At 42.8% G+C, this 22,941-nt stretch overlaps 1 protein-coding gene across 2 annotated transcripts in view; it reads left to right on the forward strand.

The window, feature by feature from the left end:
• The window catches only part of LOC135556192 (collagen alpha-1(XXIV) chain-like), a 205,384-nt gene extending 198,866 nt beyond the window's left edge, over positions 1 to 6,518 (forward strand). For both annotated transcript variants that reach the window (XM_064989185.1, XM_064989186.1), the window contains exons 56-60: positions 836 to 889; positions 1,387 to 1,555; positions 1,739 to 1,848; positions 3,377 to 3,610; positions 4,333 to 6,518. In XM_064989185.1, coding sequence (XP_064845257.1) covers positions 836 to 889; positions 1,387 to 1,555; positions 1,739 to 1,848; positions 3,377 to 3,610; positions 4,333 to 4,479 — 714 coding nt within the window. In that variant the 3' untranslated portion in view covers positions 4,480 to 6,518. The remainder of the gene's footprint in view (positions 1 to 835; positions 890 to 1,386; positions 1,556 to 1,738; positions 1,849 to 3,376; positions 3,611 to 4,332) is intronic.
• The last annotated feature ends 16,423 nt before the right edge of the window (positions 6,519 to 22,941 follow it).

The raw sequence follows: 22,941 nt of genomic DNA on the forward strand, positions 1-22,941 counted from the left end.
TCTCTTTCTCTTTCTCTGTCTCTCTTTCTCTGTCTTTCTCTCTCTTTCTCTGTCTCTCTCTATATCTCTCTCTCTCTCTCTCTCTCGCTCTCTCTGTATCTTCCTCCCTCTCTCTCGCTCTCTCTCTCTCTCTCTCTCTGTCTCTCTTTCTCTGTCTCTCTCTTTCTCTGTCTCTCTCTCTCTCTCTCTGTCTGTCTGTCTGTCTGTCTGTCTGTCTGTCTGTCTGTCTGTCTGTCTGTCTCTCTCTCAGTCTCTCTCTCTCTGTATCTCTGTCTTTCTCTGTCTCTCTCTCTCTCTCGGTCTCTCTCTCTCTCTCTCTGTATCTGTCTGCCTGTCTGTCTGTCTGTCTGTCTGTCTGTCTGTCTGTCTGTCTGTCTGTCTCTCTCTCTCTCTCTCTTGGTCTCTCTCTCTCTGTATCTCTCTACCCCCCCCCCCCCCACTCTCTCTGTCTCTGTCCTAGGCTTGGTGCCAGCCTAAGCTTAGATAAGGCTTTTGAAGGAATGGGAAGAAGCAACAGTCTCATGGCTGCAGGGCCAGCGGTAGCATAGTAGCAGAGCATACCGTATATTATCTGTGTGGCCTTTCCTTCCCTGTCTGAGCTGCTTTCAACAGCCATTTAGAACTATAACCATGAAATTAAAACAGCAAAGCTGAAATGTCATTGCATTTCTGTTTAAGCAATATGTACACTACGTGGTAATCAGGGAGGGACTTTTAATAACATTGATTAATATTCCCCCCACTACTTTGAAGAATTTGTAGATTTGTTGATACAGGTCCTGGTGTACTGCTCTTCTATGAGACTAAACTGCATTTGTTGGTGTTGTATCCTCAGAGACGAATCGAGTATAACTCTCCGTTGGAGTCCAATGGTGCCTTAAGGACAGAGGTAAAGCACTCAACCTATCGCACATTTTAAAATGAGATAACTGTAGTCAACATCCACTGTAAATACAGTCACTGTTAAGTGTTGATTTTACAATAAAAAAAATATTAACAAAAATCTTTCTGTTCTTGTTTTTGCTATTTTATACTCTGCCTTTCCACATGTGTGGGAACATGCCTCCAAATAAACCTCATTTAACTGACTGGTGCACATGTACAAAAAAAACACTTTGCTTGGCACACATCATAAAAACATCAATGCAACTTTTCCAAAACATTGTATGTCATGGGATTTCTGTGGATGAGTACGAGTTGTGTGTTTCTGTGCATGCACACTTGTGTATGCATGTGTCTGCATGTATTCGTGTTTGATCCACTGCATGCATGTTCCATCCATGTGTCCATGCTTTGGTTTGGCTGTCTCTATGGCTTTGTCCTCTAACCTCTTCCTTTGCTGCAACACTATGGCCTGTGTGAACTATGCTAATCCTGCTAACCTAGACCTACCAGAACACCGAGATGTCCCTCCCAGACCACAACGCAGAGATCTTTAAGACCCTGCGCTACCTGAGCGGTGTGATCGAGAGCATGAAGAAGCCGTTGGGAACCCGGGAGAACCCAGCACGGTTCTGTAAGGACCTGTTGGACTGCCAACACCAGCTCTCTGATGGTGAAAACCTCCTCAAACTGCTTCACAGAACTGATCCAGATGTCATGGACACTTTGTCCCAATCTCCATCAATCGACGTTCTTTGAATAATCTACAAACGTCTATTTAGTTAGAATAGCAAGTATTTGTTATTCGTATGACTGTGTTCTTTCTCTCTGGGGTTGGATGTTGCGGTGCCTATAGGACTGTTCTGGATCGACCCTAACCTGGGATGTCAGTCAGACGCCATTGTGGTCTTTTGTAACTTCACTGCAGGCGGGCAGACTTGTCTCCACCCAGTAGCTTCTAACAAGGTAATCTAGCGCTGCACTCCCAATACTGCACTCCATCATCACAGGGCCTCCAGCAGATCCATAGCAGTATTCATTCAAAAGACCAATTTTTTTTTTCTCCTATATTTTAAGGTTGAACACATTTACATGTGCCTGGTTTCAATGGCACAACCACAGAGGCACTGGGGCATTTCCACTAACACATCTGTCCTTCTTTTCCTCTGCAAACCTCAGCAGTATTGTACAAGTTTTTTGTTGTTGTTGGTCAATTGTTATTGCCACTTTCATGCGAAATGGCCATGAATTTCCAGCTGGTGCCGTCACCGTTTCCTTGATTCCTGTCACATCTGCACAAACACACATTGATGTTGACAACCTGCGGTGTGTGTGTGTTTACATATTAAACGACCACACGTGGAAACGGTTTGTGGGTTTATGAAATGCACATCCCTTTATTGAATGTAATATGTGTATGATGCCTTGTCCTTCGATGTTGCTGATGTAGCCTGGAAACGAGAGAAACGCCGGTGGAGTGTTCGCCGGCAGTTCCTTTGGTTTTGGCGCCGGTCCGTTTGTCGCCCTGCATTTACCGTTTCTTATCATGCCTTTTGTCATCAATGTCACTATTCAAGTGAGGTTTTGGAAATCGCTGTGTAAAGATAAAAGAATTGTTTGCAAACGTAGCCTCCTGCTGCGACGGGAGGGTATCCATTATGTCAACCAGATACTCAAGTGGCCGCTCTAACAATCGAAAGAAAAGTCTTCAAAAAATGGAAGTCAGCTGGGAGGTGGCAAGATCAGGTGGGACCATTCTAGCCAATGAGAGGGCAGACATGCGTGTGAACAACAGGCACAACTCTGATATAAAGTGTTTTTTATCTCAAAGTTGCTGGGATGTGTACAGTTTTCCGCCGGCATCACCTCACCGCCGTAAATAAACACCCTCATTCTTGAGTTTGAACCGTATCAAAGTGTCTGCCTCTTCACTGGAACCTCCACCACTAGAGCAGCCTCTGTCACTGTGTGTGTGTGTGTGTGTCTATGTGTGATAAAAAGAATCATAGAGAGTTTACGAACTATTGGAAGTTCTTTTGTCTGTGCACTCGATATGGTAAATTTCTCCCCAGACACAGTAGATTGTCAGCATCATTTTGGAAAGCTGAGCTAACACACTGCTTGATGTGTACCAATGGTCATCATAGCCACACATACCAATGTCTTCCATCCTATCAGAATGCTTTTCCTTCCATGAATAAAAGTCAGTCATGTCCAGCAGTAGTTTCCTAACCTTGTCTGTCTTGAAACCCATTACAGAGGCTTAGATGACTGGAAAGAAACTGCTGAATCATTAAATATTCTTCTACTACAGCCAAATGTTTGACTCATTGTGCTTGCAGCAAGAACCCTATACTTTGGTTAATAACACAGACTGGAACATTCCTCATTGTAAAATGGAATTGTAAAATGGAATTGTGACAGAGAGCGATACATTAGCAGATACTCCCCGTCCATTCTCCATCCCCTAACCTTCTTTTGCTTGCCCCAACAGCTTTCGTTCGGGGTACATAAGGTCCAAATGAAGTTCCTCCACCTTCTGAGCACAGAGGCCAGTCAGGACATCACCTTCCACTGTCTGAGTGATCTGCCCCTCAGCCCCACAGACACCTACAGGGCTAACGGCCCAGGACAGGAGTACCGGGACAGACCACCGAGGTTCAGGGGATGGAACGGACAGATGTTTGAGGCAGACACACTACTTGAACCTCTACCAGACGAGTGCAAGGTAAGGAGCCGGAGGGAGGAATAAGATCAAATGTTATTTATCACATGCGCCGAACACAACAGGTGTAGACCTTACAGTGGAATGCTTACTTACAAGCCCTTAACGAACAATGCATTTTTTTTTAAGTGTGAGTTAAGAAAGTATTTACTAAATAAACTAAAGTGAGAAAAAAATAGTAACACAGTAAAATAACAATAATGAGGGGAGCTGTATACCAAGTCAATGTGCGGGGGTTAGTCAAGGTAATTTGTACATGTACTGTAGGTAGGGGTTAAAGTGACTATGCATTGGAAAAACAAAGGGGGGGTCAATGCAAATAGTCTGGGTGGCCATTTGATTAATTCTTCAGCAGTCTTATGGCTTGAGGGTAGAAGCTGCTAAGGACCTAGACATGACGCTCTGGTACCGCTTGCCATGCGGTACCAGAGAGCACATTCTATGAATTGGGTGACTGGAGTCCCTGACAAGTTTTTGGGCCTTCCTCTAACACCGCCTAGTATATAGGTCCTGGATGGCAGGAAGCTTGGTACGCACTACCCTCTGTATGTTTCTTTCACCTCAGAACTGGGTGTGTATTCACAAAGCATTTCAAAGTAGCATTGCTGATCTAGGATCAGGTCCTCCCTGACCATGTAATCTTATTCATTATAATCTAAAACGGATCCTAGATCAGCATTAACCATTGTGTGTCAGTTGCTTCATATTGTATATTTCCCTTCTAGATCCAAGATGGCAGCTGGCACCAGTCACGCTTCTTCTTCCATACTCAGGACAGCTACGAGCTCCCCATCGTAGACATACAGGAACCACCATTGTCACAGCCCAATCACCTGCTACACCTCGAGGTGGGACCTGTCTGCTTTCTGTGAGGTCATCCATCGCCAGCCTGCCTGTCCAAAATATGAACTATGAAAAAACCAAACATGCATTAAGCAACCCAAAATGTCTGCTCCCCAAACCAAAGAGAATGTAAGCCCAAGCGGAGTTGGTCAGGTCTACTCCCCCACATGGTGACAAACACCGTGTTCAATCGATGGTAGACATTTGCGGAAGAACTCAATCCATAGGAAACGAGGCCATCTTAGTGTAATATGGCTGCAGGAGAGCAGTGTATACAAATATCTGTCAAATACATGTATAACGTGTGTCTGTTTTTTTTTTGTTTTGTTTTTCAAAAGTTGCTTGGGTTCATTGGAAAGTTGGTCCCTGCACTCAAGATAGGACTCATCCACACAACACCCTCCAAAAACAAACTCAAATCCTGTACCTCCCACCCCTTTCCTCCTCCTCCCCCATATACACCCTTTCATCCATCCTCAGAAGGGGCCTTGCTATCCGAAGGAAAGCTCCATGGCCTTTGTGACAGGAACACTGTCCAACAGTGAGTGCTAAGAGTGCAATAGCTTGTGGATTAAGCGTGAGAGATTTCATATTGCAACATCAATCGAAGGTCAACCACCAGTTCGGGCGGCCATTTTTTTATTTTTTTTATTCACGTTTGAATCAGTTGAACAACAAGGCTGGACGTTTACACCTTGGGTGTGTCCAAAATGGCACCCTATTCTCTATGTAGTGCATTTGGTTTAACTTAGGGCCCATAGAGCTCAAACAGAGTGCACTACTGTATATAGGGAATAGACTTCTATTTTCGGACACAGCCCTAGACAGATGGTGCTCTACCTCCTGCTTGTATGTCCTCTAAGTATAGGTGCTCGTGTCAAGTTATTTTTTGTCTTTATAAGTTGTATGTACCGGTTACATCAAGATCTGTATCGGTTGTAAGAGTACTTATTTGAAATTTGGTCATTTCTACAGTAATTTATATGAATTCCATATTGTTTTGCTTTAACTTGTCATTTTTATTTGGTAGGTGGTAACTTATCATTGGTGCTGCAACAGAAACAAAGGCTTGAGACATCAGTGAGTTGCGAGACAATTTTCCGGTGTATATTTTGACATTATATGGTTGGTTATTTATATCCTTTTGTTTTTGTTCACATTACTGTACCCCAATGAATTATACTCTCAGAGATCTATTTGGTCAACTCCAAACTCAGTCCAAATAACTATTTATGTGTACTTGTATACTATGTACACACATTATGTCTATGTTCATTGTATGCGTTCATGTTCACTACAGTGGTGGTTGATAGGTCATACTGGCAGCTAGCATAGGTCAGAGCCAGAAGACATATGAAAAAGCAATGATCTTGTTCTTTATGCTACATTAAACATAGTGTAATTAAAAAAGTAAACATTGAAAATGTGTAAACATGAAATATGTTGACATTAAATAAATGAAAAGGCCCAGTACAGTAAAAAAACTAGATCTTCCTGTGTTTTATATGTATATTTCCACTCTGAGGTTTGAGAAATGCTGTGAAATTCTGAAAATGATTATTGATAATGCCCCTTTAATGTAAGAGCTGTTTTGCAAGACCGCCCGAAATGTCTGCCTGTTTTAGTGGGGATGGAGTTTTGGCCTTCCATGGTGGCATCACCATGTGGTAAATTAGTTAATAGATTAATCAGAAACATTAACATCTTATTTTCAGTTTTCCCCTCTACACTCAAACCAATTCCAGACAGTTCTAGCAACATTCCTGCTTGGAGAATTGCCCTTAGCTAAGAAGCTATTTTGTTAATTTTTTTTCCGCCATTTTAATTTAAAAACAATCACAGTAAGTGATTCTGGGTATATTTCATTGTTACCCAGAAATTATTTGACATTGAGATAAAAACAGTTGCGTTGAACCTTTAATACATAAATACCTTCTTGATATTTTGTTGATGTTCACAACAGGGTTGTTCCACGAAAAGTGCCTTTTGTGTCCCTTTGAAATTTTAGGTAGAAATTGTGCACAACTATTGAATTGTAAAAGCCTGTTATTTTAAATAAAGTACACTTTAATTTAGACATGGATACTTCAATACATCTGAAGTTGAATATGAATAAATGCTTGCTAAAGTGCCAAAACTCTGCACTTTGACATGTACCTCCATCAACCCCATGTTACTTCTATGAAGAATTCAACCCATTTAATCTCAAAAAATGACACCATAATTCTAACACCTTAGTTATTTTGTTGCTTTGACAAGTCATTTCTGAAGATTCAAATGTATTCATGTGATTGATTAGTGATTAATTTACGTGTGACCCTCATTTTAAGGTCAACCCTGTTACTGAACTCTCATTTTAAATATATAAAAAAGAAACATGGAACATTTAATAGTCCTAGTTTAAAAGCAGGTGGGCTGGTTCTACTCTTTTTGGACATTTTCTGTTTTGTGGTGGAAAACTGAGCTGATCGAACATAACACGTCAACCCTGTTACCCGTAGATAGACAGGCCAGAAATGTTTTCGCAATGCCATTTTGTTTGGTGAAGCTTGCATTAAATTGCCACTCCCTTTTGCACACAAGCTTCCATTCCCCTTATCACAAGGGGATTTTTTTTTGCTGATTTAAGATGAAATCGTCAAGCCTTTTACTTAATTTGGCACTTACCATAGTCATCTTTTTACTTAACCTATTGAGATAGGAAGAACTGTTTTTTAAATTACGTTGAACCTGTGCTCTTTATGACAATGTTAAAATGAGGTGAAAATGTTTTTGGGACCAATTGTTAGAATGACCCAACAGTATATATGTATTATGAAGTCCAACAGTGACCTGGTTAAAAACTAGCCTCGAACAAACCATCCTCATCTCGCGAGCTCCCATTCTGTTTCCATACACGAATACCATGCCTTAGACCTATACACTGGTCTAAGGCACTGCATCACAGTGCTAGCTGTGCCACCAGAGACTCTGGGTTCGAGCCCAGGCTCTGTCGCATCCGGCCACGACCGGGAGGTCCATGGGGCGACGCACAATTGGCCTAGCGTCGTCTGGGTTAGGGAGAGTTTGGCCGGTAGGGATATCCTTGTCTCATCACACACTAGTGACTCCTGTGGCAGGCCGGGTGCAGTGCACGCTGAACAGGTCGCCAGCTGTTTCTGACACATCGGTGCGGCTGGCTTCCGGGTTGGAGGTGTTAAGAAGCAGTGCGGCTTGTTTGGGTTGTGTTTTGGAGGACGCATGACCTTCGACCTTCATCTCTCCTGAGCCTGTACGGGAGTTGTAGCGATGAGACAAGACAGTAACTACTAACAATTGGATACCACAATTTTGAGGAGAAAAAAGGGGTAATAAAAAATGAAAAACTGCAACTGGAGAAAACTGCTTATCTATCATAAACAGTGCAACTTCAAACTTCCCATACTCATAAAGTTAGTATTATTTTTTCAGAGTCCAACACACCCCACTGTTATCGAATTACTAAATCAGTTTTTCATTGGAATAGTTTGAATTCTTGACACCATCTCTCCCAGTTCCAGTAACAGTGAAACCTTGCTGGAAGCTGTATACTGCAGATGCTGGTAACAAGGAGAGTCACTGTTCAAGGAAACCTCTTTTTCTGGGGGTTCTGCCCGGGAAACTGATGACTAACGTGTGTGTGGCTGAACAGAGAGAGAGAGTGTGTATGTGTGTGTGTGTGTGTGTGATCCTTTCAGCAGGGGACACTCGGCACCATGTTACCCACTATCCTTACAATAGCTGAATGGTCATCTGCAGCTTTACAATAGTTTGAAACTCTGAAACTCGTCTTTGGAAATCTATCTTGGTTAGCCTGCTTTGTTCATATAATATTTTGTATTTACATAAAATATTATATTTTCCATTTGACCAATAATTAGTTTATTCAACAAAAGTAGGCTATGTAGAAGGAGAATGTGTGTATAATGTTTTAGTCAATGTCTTTCCCTACTTTCGCTAAGCGACATGCAATCAGAGTACATTTTAGAACACACAAATGAACTGTACTAATCTCAAATCGGGTGGTCATTGAAGGGTCCCTTTTTATTATAATGGGCACATCTTCACTGATTTATCAGATATCTGCTCACCGGGCTCCTTCTATATTGTTACATTTCCTATTCAAAATCATGCACGTAATCAAGTCTAATCACTTGAGCTTTTCTTGCATTACAAATGTGAAGTTTTCTAAGACACAAAAGCTGATGTTCCTTTTTCAAAATTATATTACACTAGCAGCGACAACACAAAACTGTTGAGGACCTCCGAAAACCCTGTGTTACCATGGATAGGGGACAAAGCTAATAAACCACGAGAAACAAAATGCCAGACTTCTCTTGAGTTAGAGAGTGAGAACATTTTTGATTCAGATGTTGGATCTTGTTTGACCCACCTTCGTTGGAGATTGTTGCACTTGTCTCCTCCTAACTAAGATACAAGGAAAACAATGCATCTTTTGTTATTGTATTTCCATTCGACATCAGTTCATCTCCCCTGGTGCTAGTCAATGTTTCTTGGAAAGGCTTTAGTTTTATAGTCAGCCTTAGTCCTCAGAAGAACACAGCTCTTATTGGAATCCATCGGTCCGCACGCAGACACGCATGCACGCTGGTTGACAGACTAATATGCAGCATATTCAGAGAGCGAGAGAGATCTTCCACACAATGTCCTGTATTTCATGCATACCAACACCAGGGGGCCCTATTGTGCAATGTCAAGCCAAACCAGAAAGACTGTACGGTACAGTTCAGAGTGTTTTGAGAGAGACAGAGCTGCGAGAGAGCAACTTATAGAAATCCTTAGCAACCCACGTGCTGTGATGTCCACACCCACTTTTGCTCCTATCATTCAAATGATTGAACTTTGGGTCTGATGAACAAATCAAATCTAAGTTTATTTGTCACGTGCGCTGAATACAACAGGTGAAATGCCTTACAATGAAATGCTTACTTACAGGCTCTAACCAATAGTGCAAAAAAAGGTATTAGGTGAACAATAGATAAGTAAAGAAATAAAACAGTAAAGACAGGCTGTTTACATAGCGAGGCTGTAAAAGTAGCGAGGCTACATACAGACACCGGTTAGTCAGGCTGATTGAGGTAGTATGTACATGTAGATATAGCTAAATTGACTATGCATATATGATGAACAGAGTGTAGCAGTAGCGTAAAAGAGGGGTTGGCGGGTGGCGGGACACAATGCAGATAGTCCGGTTAGCCAATTGATTACCTGTTCAGGAGTCTTATGGCTTGGGGGTAAAAACTGTTGATAAGCCTTTTTGTCCTAGACTTGGAACTCCGGTACTGCTTGCCATGTGGTAGTAGAGAGAACAGTCTGTGGCTGGGGACTTAGATAATTTTTAGCGACTTCCTCTGACACCGCCTGGATGGCTGGCAGCTTAACCCCAGTGATGTATTGGGCCATACGCGCTACCTTCTGTAGTGGCTTGCGGTCAGAGGCTGAGCAATTGCCGTACCAGGCAGTGATGCAACCAGCCAGGATGCTCTCGATGTTGCAGCTGTAGAACCTTTTTAGGATCTCAGGACCCATGCCAAATCTTTTTAGTTTCATGAGGGGGAATATGCTTTGTCGTGCCCTCCTCATGACTGTCTTGGTGTGTTTGGACCATTCTAGTTTGTTGTTGATGTGGACACCGAAGAACTTGAAGCTCTCAACCTGCTCCACTACAGCTCCATCGATGAGAATGGGGGCGTGCACAGTCCTCTTTTTCCTGTAGTCCACAATCATCACCTTAGTCTTGGTTACGTTGACGGATAGGTTGTTATTCTGGCACCACCTGGCCAGGTCTTTGACCTCCTCCCTATAGGCTGTCTTGTCGTTGTCGGTGATTAGGCTGTGTGTTGGCTCACTGTTGTGTCGTATGCAAAATGAATGATGGTGTTGGAGTCGTGCCTGGCCATGCAGTCGTGGGTGAACAGGGAGTACAGAAGTGGACTGAGCACGCACCCCTGGGGAGCTCCATTGTTGAGGATCAGCGTGGCAGATGTGTTGCTACCTACCCTCACCACCTGGGGGCGGCCCGTCAGGAAGTCCAGGATCCAGTTGCAGAGGGAGGTGTTTAGTCCCAGGATCCTTAGCTTAGTGATAAGCTTTGAGGGTACTATGGTGTTGAACGCTGAGCTGTAGTCAATGAATAGCATTCTTACATAAGTGTTCCTTTTGTCCAGGTGGGAAAGGGCAGTGTGGGGTGCAATAGAGATTGCATCATCTGTGGATCTGTTTAGGTGGTATGCAAATTGGAGTTTCTGAGATAATGGTGTTGATGTGAGCCATTGCCAACCTTTCAAAGCACTTCATGGCTATGGACATGAGTGCTACGGATCTGTAGTCATTTAAGCAGGTTGCCTTTGTTTTCTTGGGCACAGGGACTATGGTGATCTGCTTGAAACATGTTGGTATTACAGACTCAAATCAGGGACATGTTGAAAATGTCTGTGAAGACACCTGCCAGTTGGTCAGCACATGCCCGGAGCACACATCATGGTAATCTGTCTGGCCCCGCAGCCTTGTGTATGTTGACCTGTTTAAAGGTCTTACTCACATCAGCTACGGAGAGCGTGATCACACAGTCGTATGGAACAGCTGATGCTCTCATGCATGCCTCAGTGTTGCTTGCCTCGAAGCGAGAATAGAAGTGATTTAGCTCGTCTGGTAACCTTGTGTTACTGGGCAACTCGCGGCTGTGCTTCCCTTTGTAGTCTGTAATAGTTTGCCAGCCCTGCCACATAAGACGAGCGTCAGAGCCGGTGGAAGATGATTCAATCTTAGTCCTGTAAAGACGCTTTGCGTGTTTGATGGTTCATCGCAGGCCATAGCAGGATTTCTTGTAAGCTTCCGGGTTAGAGTCCCGCACCTTGAAAGAGGCAGCTCTACACTTTAGCTCAGTGTGAATGTTGCCTGTAAACCATGGTTTTTGGTTGGGGTATGTACGTATGTTCACTGTGGGGACGACATCCTCGATGCACTTATTGATAAAGCCAGTGACTGATGTGGTGTACTCCTCAATGCCATCAGAAGAATCCCGGAATATGTTCCAGTCTGTTATAGCAAAACAGTCCTGTAGTTTAGCATCTACGGTCTGATTTACCAAATGGAGGGTGAGGGAGAGCTTTGTACGTGTCTCTGTGTGTTGTGTGTGGAGTACAGGTGATCTAGAATTTTTTTCTCCCTCTGGTTGAACATTTAACATGTTTATATAAATTATGGCCTTTCTCTTGTATTTCAAAGATGATGAAAAATGTTATTTTTAATTATCTTTTACCAGATCTAACTTGGTATATTCTCCTGCATTCTTTTCACATTTCCACAAACTTCAAAGTGTTTCCTTTCAAGTGACATTAAGAATATGCATATCCTTGCTTCAGGTCCTGAGCTACAACCAGTCATCTTCGGCGAAAATTGAAGTAAAGGGTCCGATCTTTATCACATTTTTACTCCTGGAGTTTAGGCTTGCCATAACAAAGGGGTTGAATACTTATTGACTCAAGACATTTCAGCTTTTCATTTTTTTTATAATTTGTAAAAATGTCTAAAAACATTATTCCACGTTGACATTATTATTGGGTATTGTGTGTGGAGATCAGTGACACATCTACATTTTAAATTCAGTCTGTAACACAACAAAATGTGGGAAAAAATAAAGGGCTGTGAATACTTTCTGAAGGCATTGTATAAAATTGCACAAAAAAAAACATTTGGTTGAGTTTATGAAGGTCTTAATTAACATTAGAATACAGGATTGTTTTCTTTTCAATTGCATTTTCTTTAGTTTGTTACTGTAGGTTAACCACTAAAAACACCACAATTCAAGTGTTAGCTAAATCCATCACAGAGTAATTCATTATTTTTTTGTTTTGGCATGTCATGAACCTAATAACATTTCTTTCAAAAGAACAGAATAGCCTAATTTAAGTTGTATTAATTTTCTAGTCTGCACTTAGTAGCATAGACTTTATGTTGCCACGTGTGAATGCATGTAACTGCAGTTATTCTTTGAAAAATATTTAAAATAGAGCCCATCTGCTAAATAGTCATAGTTTGGAAAAGTCAATTTTTTTGAATAGGCACTTTCCAATAGGTTATAAATCAAAACATCTGACTTGTATGAACCTCGGTCTGTAGGATAATTTGGAAAAAGTTTGGTAAGCGCCATTCCCTTATTTGTGACTGACCACCTCGATTCGGTCTTAGGTACTGTAGCAACATTTGAAATAGTGTTTTTTTTAAACTTTGGATAAAAGTAGAGACTCGGAACTAGAAAATGGCATATCATACACTAAACTACAGTTGAGGAACAATGGGAAAGTAATTCTTGTAACCCAGCTTTTGAGAAAATGGCCCGTGAATGTTTTGGTACACCTACTGGGGAGCTCCTCTTTGTCTACACCCATTCAGCATCGTTCACACCCTCTTAAGCCTTAGTCCCACCCATCTCTTTAAGGATTCACATATGAGGCCATGTGATAAACACACATGATATCAAATCATATCTAAGATTATTTGTCACATGCACAAGATACAGATGGTGTAAATGGTACAGTGAATGTACAGTATTTGAATACTTGCGTAATAGCAACATCAAAAACAAAGTGTCCAGATAAAAATATTTTATAAATATTTTATCATTATTAAATGATACTTACCTGACACACTTATCTAAATTGATCGGTCATGTGAAAGAAATGCTATAACTACACCTCACCCACATCTAGCTAATTGGATGGGTCACAATTGTTCTAGACATGTACACATGTTCATGAAATGCAATCAATGGCTGTAATGATCCCCACAATACACCTGCTAATTTGATGGGTCAGAAATCTGGCCAAAGTGGAGTCTTATGTTTAGACATGTAGTTAGCTAGTTAAATAATTAACTGGTGTAACCCCAACTCATACTACTACCAATACAAACATTGTCATAGCTGTAGTATGAATCTGCAGGTAGCTAAAGCTAGCAAACTAGGTTCAATGTTAACTAGCTAACTTTAGGCTATAACTAGCAATGTCAATGGATTTCTGATTCAAATAATATTACAACAGAGATCATACATGTAACGTTAGCTAGTGAGCCAGCAAGCCACCGTTTGCTAGCTAACTAACAGTATGCTTTAACCTTTTGGAACAACCCCCCCCCCCCCCGGATCCGGAATAATTGTCATCAACTACGCTAAATAGCATAGCGCAACGGTCAAATAATCTTACTAGAAAATATTCATATTCATGAAATCACAAGTGAAATATAGCGAAACACAGCTTAGCCTTTTTTTAATCACCCTGTCATCTCAGATTTTGAAATTATGCTTTACAGCGAAAACAACACAAGCGTTTGTGTAAGTTTATCGATATACTAACAGAACATGTTTTAACTCACGAGACTCCAAGTTAGACAGCAAATGTTCCTTTTGTTCCATAAAGATATTTTTTATATCCAAATACCTCCGTTAGTTTGATGCGTTATGCCTAGGAATCCACCGGAAATAGAGGTCACGTCAACGCAGACAAAAATTCAAAACTATATCCATAATATCGGCAGAAACGTGGCAAACGTTTTTTATAATCAATCCTCAAGGTATTTTTCAAATATCTATTCGATAATATATAAACTGGGACAGTTGGCTTTTCACTAGGACCGGGAGGAAAAATGGCTACCTCTCTGTGTAGTGCAAAAATCACACTGAGAGCCAACAACTGACCACTTACGCAATGTGGACATTTACGCTCATTCTACAAAATAAACGCCGGAAACTACGTCTAAAGGCTGTAGACACATTAGGGAAGCCACAGAAAAGGGAATCTGGTTGATATCCCTTTCAATGGGCAATAGGGATGCATAGAAAGACAGGGGTTTCAAAATAAGAGTCACTTCCTGATTGGATTTTTCTCAGGATTTCGCCTGCAATGTCAGTTCTGTTATAATTACAGACAATATTTTTACAGTTTTGGAAACTTTAGAGTGTTTTCTATCCTAAGCTGTCAATATATGTATATGCATATTCTAGCATCTGGTCCTGAGAAATAGGCAGTTTACTTTGGGAACGTTATTTTTCCAAAAATAAAAATAGTGCCCCCTAGCTTCAAGAGGTTATTAACTTGACTTTCGGACAAAATTTTAAACGTATATCTGGAAAATGTAGCTAGACTCTTACCTGTATACATGGATGAATGCTTCACGGCAGACTGGAACCATTTAACTCTGTTTTGTTTGTAGCTACATCTTGTTTGGCCAGCTTTGTGTCAAGTCACTCCAGTTCACACTGACCGTGGCGTGTGCAGAAAGTAGTCCATCACTTTTTCCTACTGAGCTGTTGATGGTGCCTACTACATTCAGGGCATCAATGTTGTTGAGAAAAGTAGCAAAACATTTGTAGTTCTCGATGGTTAATGTTATATCTTTCAGAAACGGTGCGGTAGAAAGGACTGTCAACACATACTGAACAGCTCACGTTATAGACAGAAGCGTGCTACATGGCAGACCAATCTAAACTCATCTCCTGGCATGTCCAGCCCATACATTATCTCAGCCAATCATGGCTAGCGGGAAGGTTCCTGACTTTTTCTGTGGCTAAACCAACTAGGCTCATCATGTAACAATTTTATTCATATTTATGGATGGAATACAAGTTTGTTATTAAGGCCCCTGTACGTTCACATGTTACAGAAGGCATTTCTGCCAAAAAACACATTTTGATTTAAAAAATATACGTTTACGTTCAAATGCTGCTCCTGCGAAGAAGTGAAATGCGAAATACGCCTAGTCTCCTGAAATGAGTCACATTTGTCAATTACACATGCCGCTCTGTTCATCAGTCTCTTCATTAACAATTGGTAATATTGTCACCCATCACGCTATTGCCAATTTAATCTTGTCTTTAGGCTACATCTTTTATTTTATGTGTGAAATTAGTTTAGATATAGTTTAGGTGTAGTTTCAAATGAGCCATTATCAGATCGCCAGCCAACTCAGGTGAAGGAAGGGCAGGAGAAAAACTGTATGTCCTCCTAAAACTGCTTATAACAAAGCCTGTGATATCGAAATTTTAACAATGTTAATGTGTTAAACAGACTTATTTAGGAAAAGTCAATGACAGAGGGGGACATCACTTCTAAAATGGAAGAGGTATACATTTTTTAAACTCATATGATGTCAAAATGAAGCTCTCAGCGCTTCTAGTTTTAACAACCTTTCTACCTTTTTTATATCAAGATGGAACCAATTTCCCTTCGGGGTTTTATAACGTAGCAGTTTCAGTGATTTAAAGATATGGGAGTGGGGTAGACTGCTCCACCTCCCAAGGGCAGAAATGATTGGGTAACCCTTCTACAGCCAAAACATCAGTAAAGCTGGAAATCCTTAGATTATGTAAAAAGAAAAGTATGAAAGTAGTCTATTCTTGTACACTGTACGTGTAGGTATGTGTAGTGTGAAGGTACACTATATATACAAAAGTATGTGGACACGTCTTCAAATGAGTGGATTCGGTTATTTCAGCCACACCCGTTGCTGACAGGTATATAAAATTGAACACGCAGCCATGCAATCTCCATAGACAAACATTTCAGTAAGGCCATTATACTGCCAGAGCTCAGTGACTTTCAACGTAGCACGTGGCACCGTCAAAGGATGCCACCTTTCCAACAAGTCAGTTTGTCAAATTTCTGCCCTGCTAGAGCTGCACCGGTCAACTGTAAGTGCTGTTATTGTGAAGTGGAAAGATCTAGGAGCAATAACGGCTCAGCCAAGAAGTGCTAGGCCACACAAGCTCACAGAAGGGACTGCCGAGTGCTGTAAGCCGTAAAATTGTCTGTCCTCAGATGCAACACTCACTACCCAGTTCCAAACTGCCTCTGGAAGCAACGTCAGCACAAGAAGTATTCGTTGGGAGCTTCATGAAATGGGTTTCCATGGCTAAGCAGCCACACACAAGTCTAAGATCACAATGCGCAATGCCAAGCGTCGGCTGGAGTGCTGTAAAGCTCAATGCCATTGGACTCTGGAGCAGTAGAAACACATTCTCTGGAGTGGTGAATCACGTATCACTATCAGTCAGTCTGACGGACAAATCTGGATTTGGCGGATGCCAGGAGAACGCTACCTGCGCAGGATGCATAGTGCACTCTGTAAAGTTTGGTGAAGAAGGAATAATGGTCTGGGGTGGTTTTTCATGGTTCGGTCTATGCCCCTTAATCTTAACGCTACAGCATACAATTACATTCGAGATGATTCTGTGCTTAGAACTTGTGGAAACAGTTTGGGGAAGGCCCTTTCCTGTTTCAATGACAAATGCCCTTGTGCACAAACTGAGGTCCTAATAGAATTGGTTTGTTGAGGGGGCCTTCCGAGTGGCACAGTGGTCTTGGCCACTGCAAGATTCTGGGTTTGTGTCCAGGCTATGTCGCGACCGGGAGACCCATGGGGCGGCGGACAATTGGCCCAGCATCGTCCGGGTTAGGGGAGGGTTTGGCCGGCATCGCTCACTGGGGACTCCTGTGGCAGGCCGGGCGCAGTGCACACTGACACGGTTGCCAGGTGCACAGAGTTTCCTCCGACACATTGGTGCGGCTGGCTTCCGGGTTAAGAGGGCATTGTGTCAAGAAGCAGTGTGGCTTGGTTGGGTTGTGTTTCAGAGGACGCACGACTCTCGACCTTCACCTCTCCCGAATCCGTATGGGAGTTGCAGCGATGGGACAAGACTGTAACTACCAATTGGATACCACGAAATTGGGGAGAAATAGGGGTAAAAAATTGGTTTGTTGAGATCGGTGTGGAAGAACTTCACTGGCCTGCACAGAGCATCACCTCATCGAACATCTTTGGGATGAATTGGAACGCTGACTACGACCCAGGCCTAATAGCCCAACATCAGTGCCCAACCTCACCAAAGCTCTTGTTGCTGAATGGAAGAAAGTCCCTGCAGCAATGTTCCAACATCTAGTGGAAAGCATTCCCAGAAGAATGGAGGCTGTTATAGCAGCAAAGGAGGAGGACTGACCCCATATTAATGCCATGATTTTGTAATGAAATGTTCGACGATAAGATGTCCACGTACCGTTGGTCATGTGGTGTATCTGTGAGTAAGACAATGCTTTCAGTGTTTTTGAAAAATGTTGAGCGATAGATGGAGATGTCCAGGTGATTCTTCTCAGCAGTGGTATGAGCTTTCAAATCCAATTCTCAAAAAGCAAATGAAGCCTACTTAAAATACCTTTTAGCTTTCAATCTCAATTTGAATGACACTATCAAAATCGCACCTGCACATCTCAATAATACGATTTGAAGAGGTAATTTGCACATTTCTCACATGGCTCTATTGTTTTGGGCACCCATTGACATTCCTCAGATATAGTTTGTGAAGATAGTCTATAAGAGACCCCGGCCAAATACCGCTCTCAGCAAGTATCTGAATTGGATTGTGATTTGTGAATTATGTCTTTGTGTCTGGATCATGTCCCAACTGTTAATTTAACAAACTAGGCCCTGGAGTAAACCACTTCAAGATCCCTTGACATTATTATGGATGTTTTAATGTTTTCTTTCAGATTCCGCAATCTTACTATGGATGAAGGGGCCCATTTGTGGTAGTAGAAATTAATGATAATTTAAGCCTTGAAAATAATGTGACTGCGTGCAAAACCCCTTTCACACATGCGTTTGAAGTGTGAATTCAAAAATGACCTACTGTATTTACTGTCATCAATCCATAAGAGAGTTTTTAAACATATTACTGCACTGTTGTATCTATTGCCCTGATCACCAGAAGTATTGCATGGACTAGTCTCGGTCAAATAATGGAAATAAACCTTTGTGGACCTAGGGGTTAGCTAATAATATAAACTAGCTAGTCTAAAATAGTAATAGGCCTAACCTTTTATAGTCTCCATCAGGTGTTGGAACCAACATTTTTTCCCAATAGTTTCATTCTGAACTACTTTTGTTTTGATTCTTCCCACTGTCCCGACCAGCAAAATAAAGTTCTGAACCGGTTCGAACCTACCAAAAAGTACTGGTTTATATAGTTATTTTCTCTTCCTTTTTTAACCTGTGAAATCAACAGTTTTTTACATTTAGCTCATTAAATTACTTCCCCAATCAGTGCGGATAGAGCAGACAACATAGTTATTTACATGCGTAATGGATAGACAAGTGTAGCCTATGGCGCCTGATGTGACTAAGATTTTACAGGTGGGGAGACAGAGAGAGAGAGGGTTGAGGAGGAGTCTTGAAATGGGGCCACAGAATTATACCTACGAGGAGCGTCTTCTATGGAGGAATCTCTCTGTTAGTGACGGCTGTTTAACTGTCTGATGGCCTTGAGATAGAAGCTATTTTTCAGTCTCTCGGTCCCAGCACGCGCCCTTGTGGGGCTCCAGTGTTGAGGATCAGCGAAACAGAGATGTTGTTTCATAACCTCACTACCTGGGGGCGACCCGTCAGGAAGTCCAGGACCCAATTGTACAGGGTGGGGTTGAGACCCAGGGCCTCAAGATTAATAATGAGCTTGGAGGGTACTATGGTCTTGAACGCTGAGATCAAATCAAATCAAATCAAATTTTATTTGTCACATACACATGGTTAGCAGATGTTAATGCGAGTGTAGCGAAATGCTTGTGCTTCTAGTTCCGACAATGCAGTAATAACCAACAAGTAATCTAACTAACAATTCCTAATCTACTGTCTTATACACAGTGTAAGGGGATAAAGAATATGTACATAAGGATATATGAATGAGTGATGGTACAGAGCAGCATAGGCAAGATACAGTAGATGGTATCGAGTACAGTATATACATGTGAGATGAGTATGTAAACAAAGTGGCATAGTTAAAGTGGCTAGTGATACATGTATTACATAAGGATGCAGTCGATGATATAGAGTACAGTATATAGGTATGCATATGAGATGAATAATGTAGGGTAAGTAACATTATATAAGGTAGAATTGTTTAAAGTGGCTAGTGATATATTTACAACATTTCCCATCAATTCCCATTATTAAAGTGGCTGGAGTTGAGTCAGTGTCAGTGTGTAGGCAGCAGCCACTCAATGTTAGTGGTGGCTGTTTAACAGTCTGATGGCCTTGAGATAGAAGCTGTTTTTCAGTCTCTCGGTCCCAGCTTTGATGCACCTGTACTGACCTCGCCTTCTGGATGATAGCGGGGTGAACAGGCAGTGGCTCGGGTGGTAGATGTCCTTGATGATCTTTATGGCCTTCCTGTAACATCGGGTGGTGTAGGTGTCCTGGAGGGCAGGTAGTTTGCCCCCGATGATGCGTTGTGCAGACCTCACTACCCTCTGGAGAGCCTTACGGTTGAGGGCGGAGCAGTTGCCGTACCAGGCGGTGATACAGCCCGCCAGGATGCTCTCGATTGTGCCTCTGTAGAGGTTTGTGAGTGCTTTTGGTGACAAGCCGAATTTCTTCAGCCTCCTGAGGTTGAAGAGGCGCTGCTGCGCCTTCTTCACGATGCTGTCTGTGTGAGTGGACCAATTCAGTTTGTCTGTGATGTGTATGCCGAGGAACTTAAAACTTGCTACTCTCTCCACTACTGTTCCATCGATGTGGATAGGGGGTGTTCCCTCTGCTGTTTCCTGAAGTCCACAATCATCTCCTTAGTTTTGTTGACGTTGAGTGTGAGGTTATTTTCCTGACACCACACTCCGAGGGCCCTCACCTCCTCCCTGTAGGCCGTCTCGTCGTTGTTGGTAATCAAGCCTACCACTGTTGTGTCGTCCGCAAACTTGATGATTGAGTTGGAGGCGTGCGTGGCCACGCAGTCGTGGGTGAACAGGGAGTACAGGAGAGGGCTCAGAACGCACCCTTGTGGGGCCCCAGTGTTGAGGATCAGCGGGGAGGAGATGTTGTTACCTACCCTCACCACCTGGGGGCGGCCCGACAGGAAGTCCAGTATCCAGGTGCACAGGGCGGGGTCGAGACCCAGGGTCTCGAGCTTGATGACGAGCTTGGAGGGTACTATGGTGTTGAATGCCGAGCTGTAGTCGATGAACAGCATTCTCACATAGGTATTCCTCTTGTCCAGATGGGTTAGGGCAGTGTGGTTGAGATTGCATCGTCTGTGGACCTATTTGAGCGGTAAGCAAATTGGAGTGGGTCTAGGGAGTCAGGTAGGGTGGAGGTGATATGGTCCTTGACTAGTCTCTCAAAGCACTTCATGATGACGGAAGTGAGTGCTACGGGGCGGTAGTCGTTTAGCTCAGTTACCTTAGCTTTCTTGGGAACAGGAACGATGGTGGCCCTCTTGAAGCATGTGGGAACAGCAGACTGGTATAGGGATTGATTGAATATGTCCGTAAACACACCAGCCAGCTGGTCTGCGCATGCTCTGAGGGCGCGGCTGGGGATGCCGTCTGGGCCTGCAGCCTTGCGAGGGTTAACATGTTTAAATGTTTTACTCACCTCGGCTGCAGTGAAGGAGAGACCGCATTTTTCCGTTGCAGGCAGTGTCAGTGGCACTGTATTGTCCTCAAAGTGGGCAAAAAAGTTATTTAGTCTGCCTGGGAGCAAGACATCCTGGTCCGTGACTGGGCTGGATTTCTTCCTGTAGTCCGTGATTGACTGTAGACCCTGCCACATGCCTCTTGTGTCTGAGCCGTTGAATTGGGATTCTACTTTGTCTCTGTACTGACGCTTAGCTTGTTTGATAGCCTTGCGGAGGGAATAGCTGCATTGTTTGTATTCAGTCATGTTACCAGACACCTTGCCCTGATTGAAAGCAGTGGTTCGCGCTTTCAGTTTCACACGAATGCTGCCATCAATCCAAGGTTTCTGGTTAGGGAATGTTTTAATCGTTGCTATGGGAACGACATATTCAACGCACGTTCTAATGAACTCGCACACCGAATCAGCGTATTCGTCAATGTTGTTATTTGACGCAATACGAAACATGTCCCAGTCCACATGATGGAAGCAGTCTTGGAGTGTGGAGTCAGCTTGGTCGGACCAGCGTTGGACAGATCTCAGCGTGGGAGCTTCTTTTTTTAGCTTTTGTCTGTAGGCAGGTATCAGCAAAATGGAGTTGTGGTCAGCTTTTCCGAAAGGGGGGCGGGGCAGGGCCTTATATGCGTCGCGGAAGTTAGAGTAACAGTGATCCAAGGTTTTCCGCCCTGGTTGCGCAATCGATATGCTGATAAAATTTAGGGAGTCTTGTTTTCAGATTAGCCTTGTTAAAATCCCCAACAACGATGAATGCAGCCTCCGGATAAATGGTTTCCAGTTTGCAAAGAGTTAAATAAAGTTCGTTCAGAGCCATAGATGTGTCTGCTTGGGGGGGGATATATACGGCTGTGATTATAATCGAAGAGAATTCTCTTGGTAGGTAATGCGGTCTACATTTGATTGTGAGGAATTCTAAATCAGGTGAACAGAAGGATTTGAGTTCCTGTATGTTTCTTTCATCGCACCATGCCTCGTTAGCCATAAGGCATACACCCCCACCCCTCTTCTTACCAGAAAGGTGTTTGTTTCTGTCGGCGCGATGCGTGGAGAAACCCGTTGGCTGCACCGCATCGGATAGCGTCTCTCCAGTGAGCCATGTTTCCGTGAAGCACAGAACGTTACAGTCTCTGATGTCCCTCTGGAATGCTACCCTTGCTCGGATTTCATCAACCTTGTTGTCAAGAGACTGTCCGTAGTCTGACCAGAAGACCACTACATTTCCCTCTTTTTCGGAGTCGTTTTTTGGGGTCGCTGCATGCGATCCATTCCGTTGTCCTGTTTGTAAGGCAGAACACAGGATCCGCGTCGCGAAAAACATATTCTTGGTCGTACTGATGGTGAGTTGACGCTGATCTTATATACAGTAGTTCTTCTCGGCTGTATGTAATGAAACCTAAGATGACCTGAGGTACTAATGTAAGAAATAACACGTAAAAAAAAAAACTGCATAGTTTCCTAGGAACGCGAAGCGAGGCGGCCATCTCTGTCGGCGCCGGAAGTCCTTGAGTGAATGAACAGCATTTCTACATAGGTATTCCTCTTGTCCAGATGGGATAGGGCAGTGTGCAGTGCTATGGTGATTGCATCATCTGTGGAACATTCTTGAAGCGTGGATTCCAATTGGTCAGACCAGCGTTGAATATTTCTTGGCACAGGTACATTCTGTTTGAGTTTCTGCCTATAGGACAGGAGGAGAAAAATGGAGTCGAGGTCCGATTTTCCGAAAGGAGGGCGGGGGAGGTTCTTCTATGCATTCTGGAAGATAGTATAACAATGGTGTTTGTTCCTGTCAGAAGTTAGAGTAGCAGTGATCCAGTGTATTGACCGCACGAGTGTTACAATCAATGTGTGACTGACCGGCTCAAAACGGTCTTATGTAGCAAAATGTTAAATTGGGTTTTCTTTCTAGAAACTCAGAGCTACAAAAGTGTATATCATATACTGCATTTTGGAGAAACAATGGGAGAGTAATTCTGATTTGAAAGTTGATAAACTTGGAAACT

Source organism: Oncorhynchus masou, chromosome 15 (assembly GCF_036934945.1).
Source record: "Oncorhynchus masou masou isolate Uvic2021 chromosome 15, UVic_Omas_1.1, whole genome shotgun sequence".
In the NCBI taxonomy this organism is placed as follows: domain Eukaryota; kingdom Metazoa; phylum Chordata; class Actinopteri; order Salmoniformes; family Salmonidae; genus Oncorhynchus; species Oncorhynchus masou.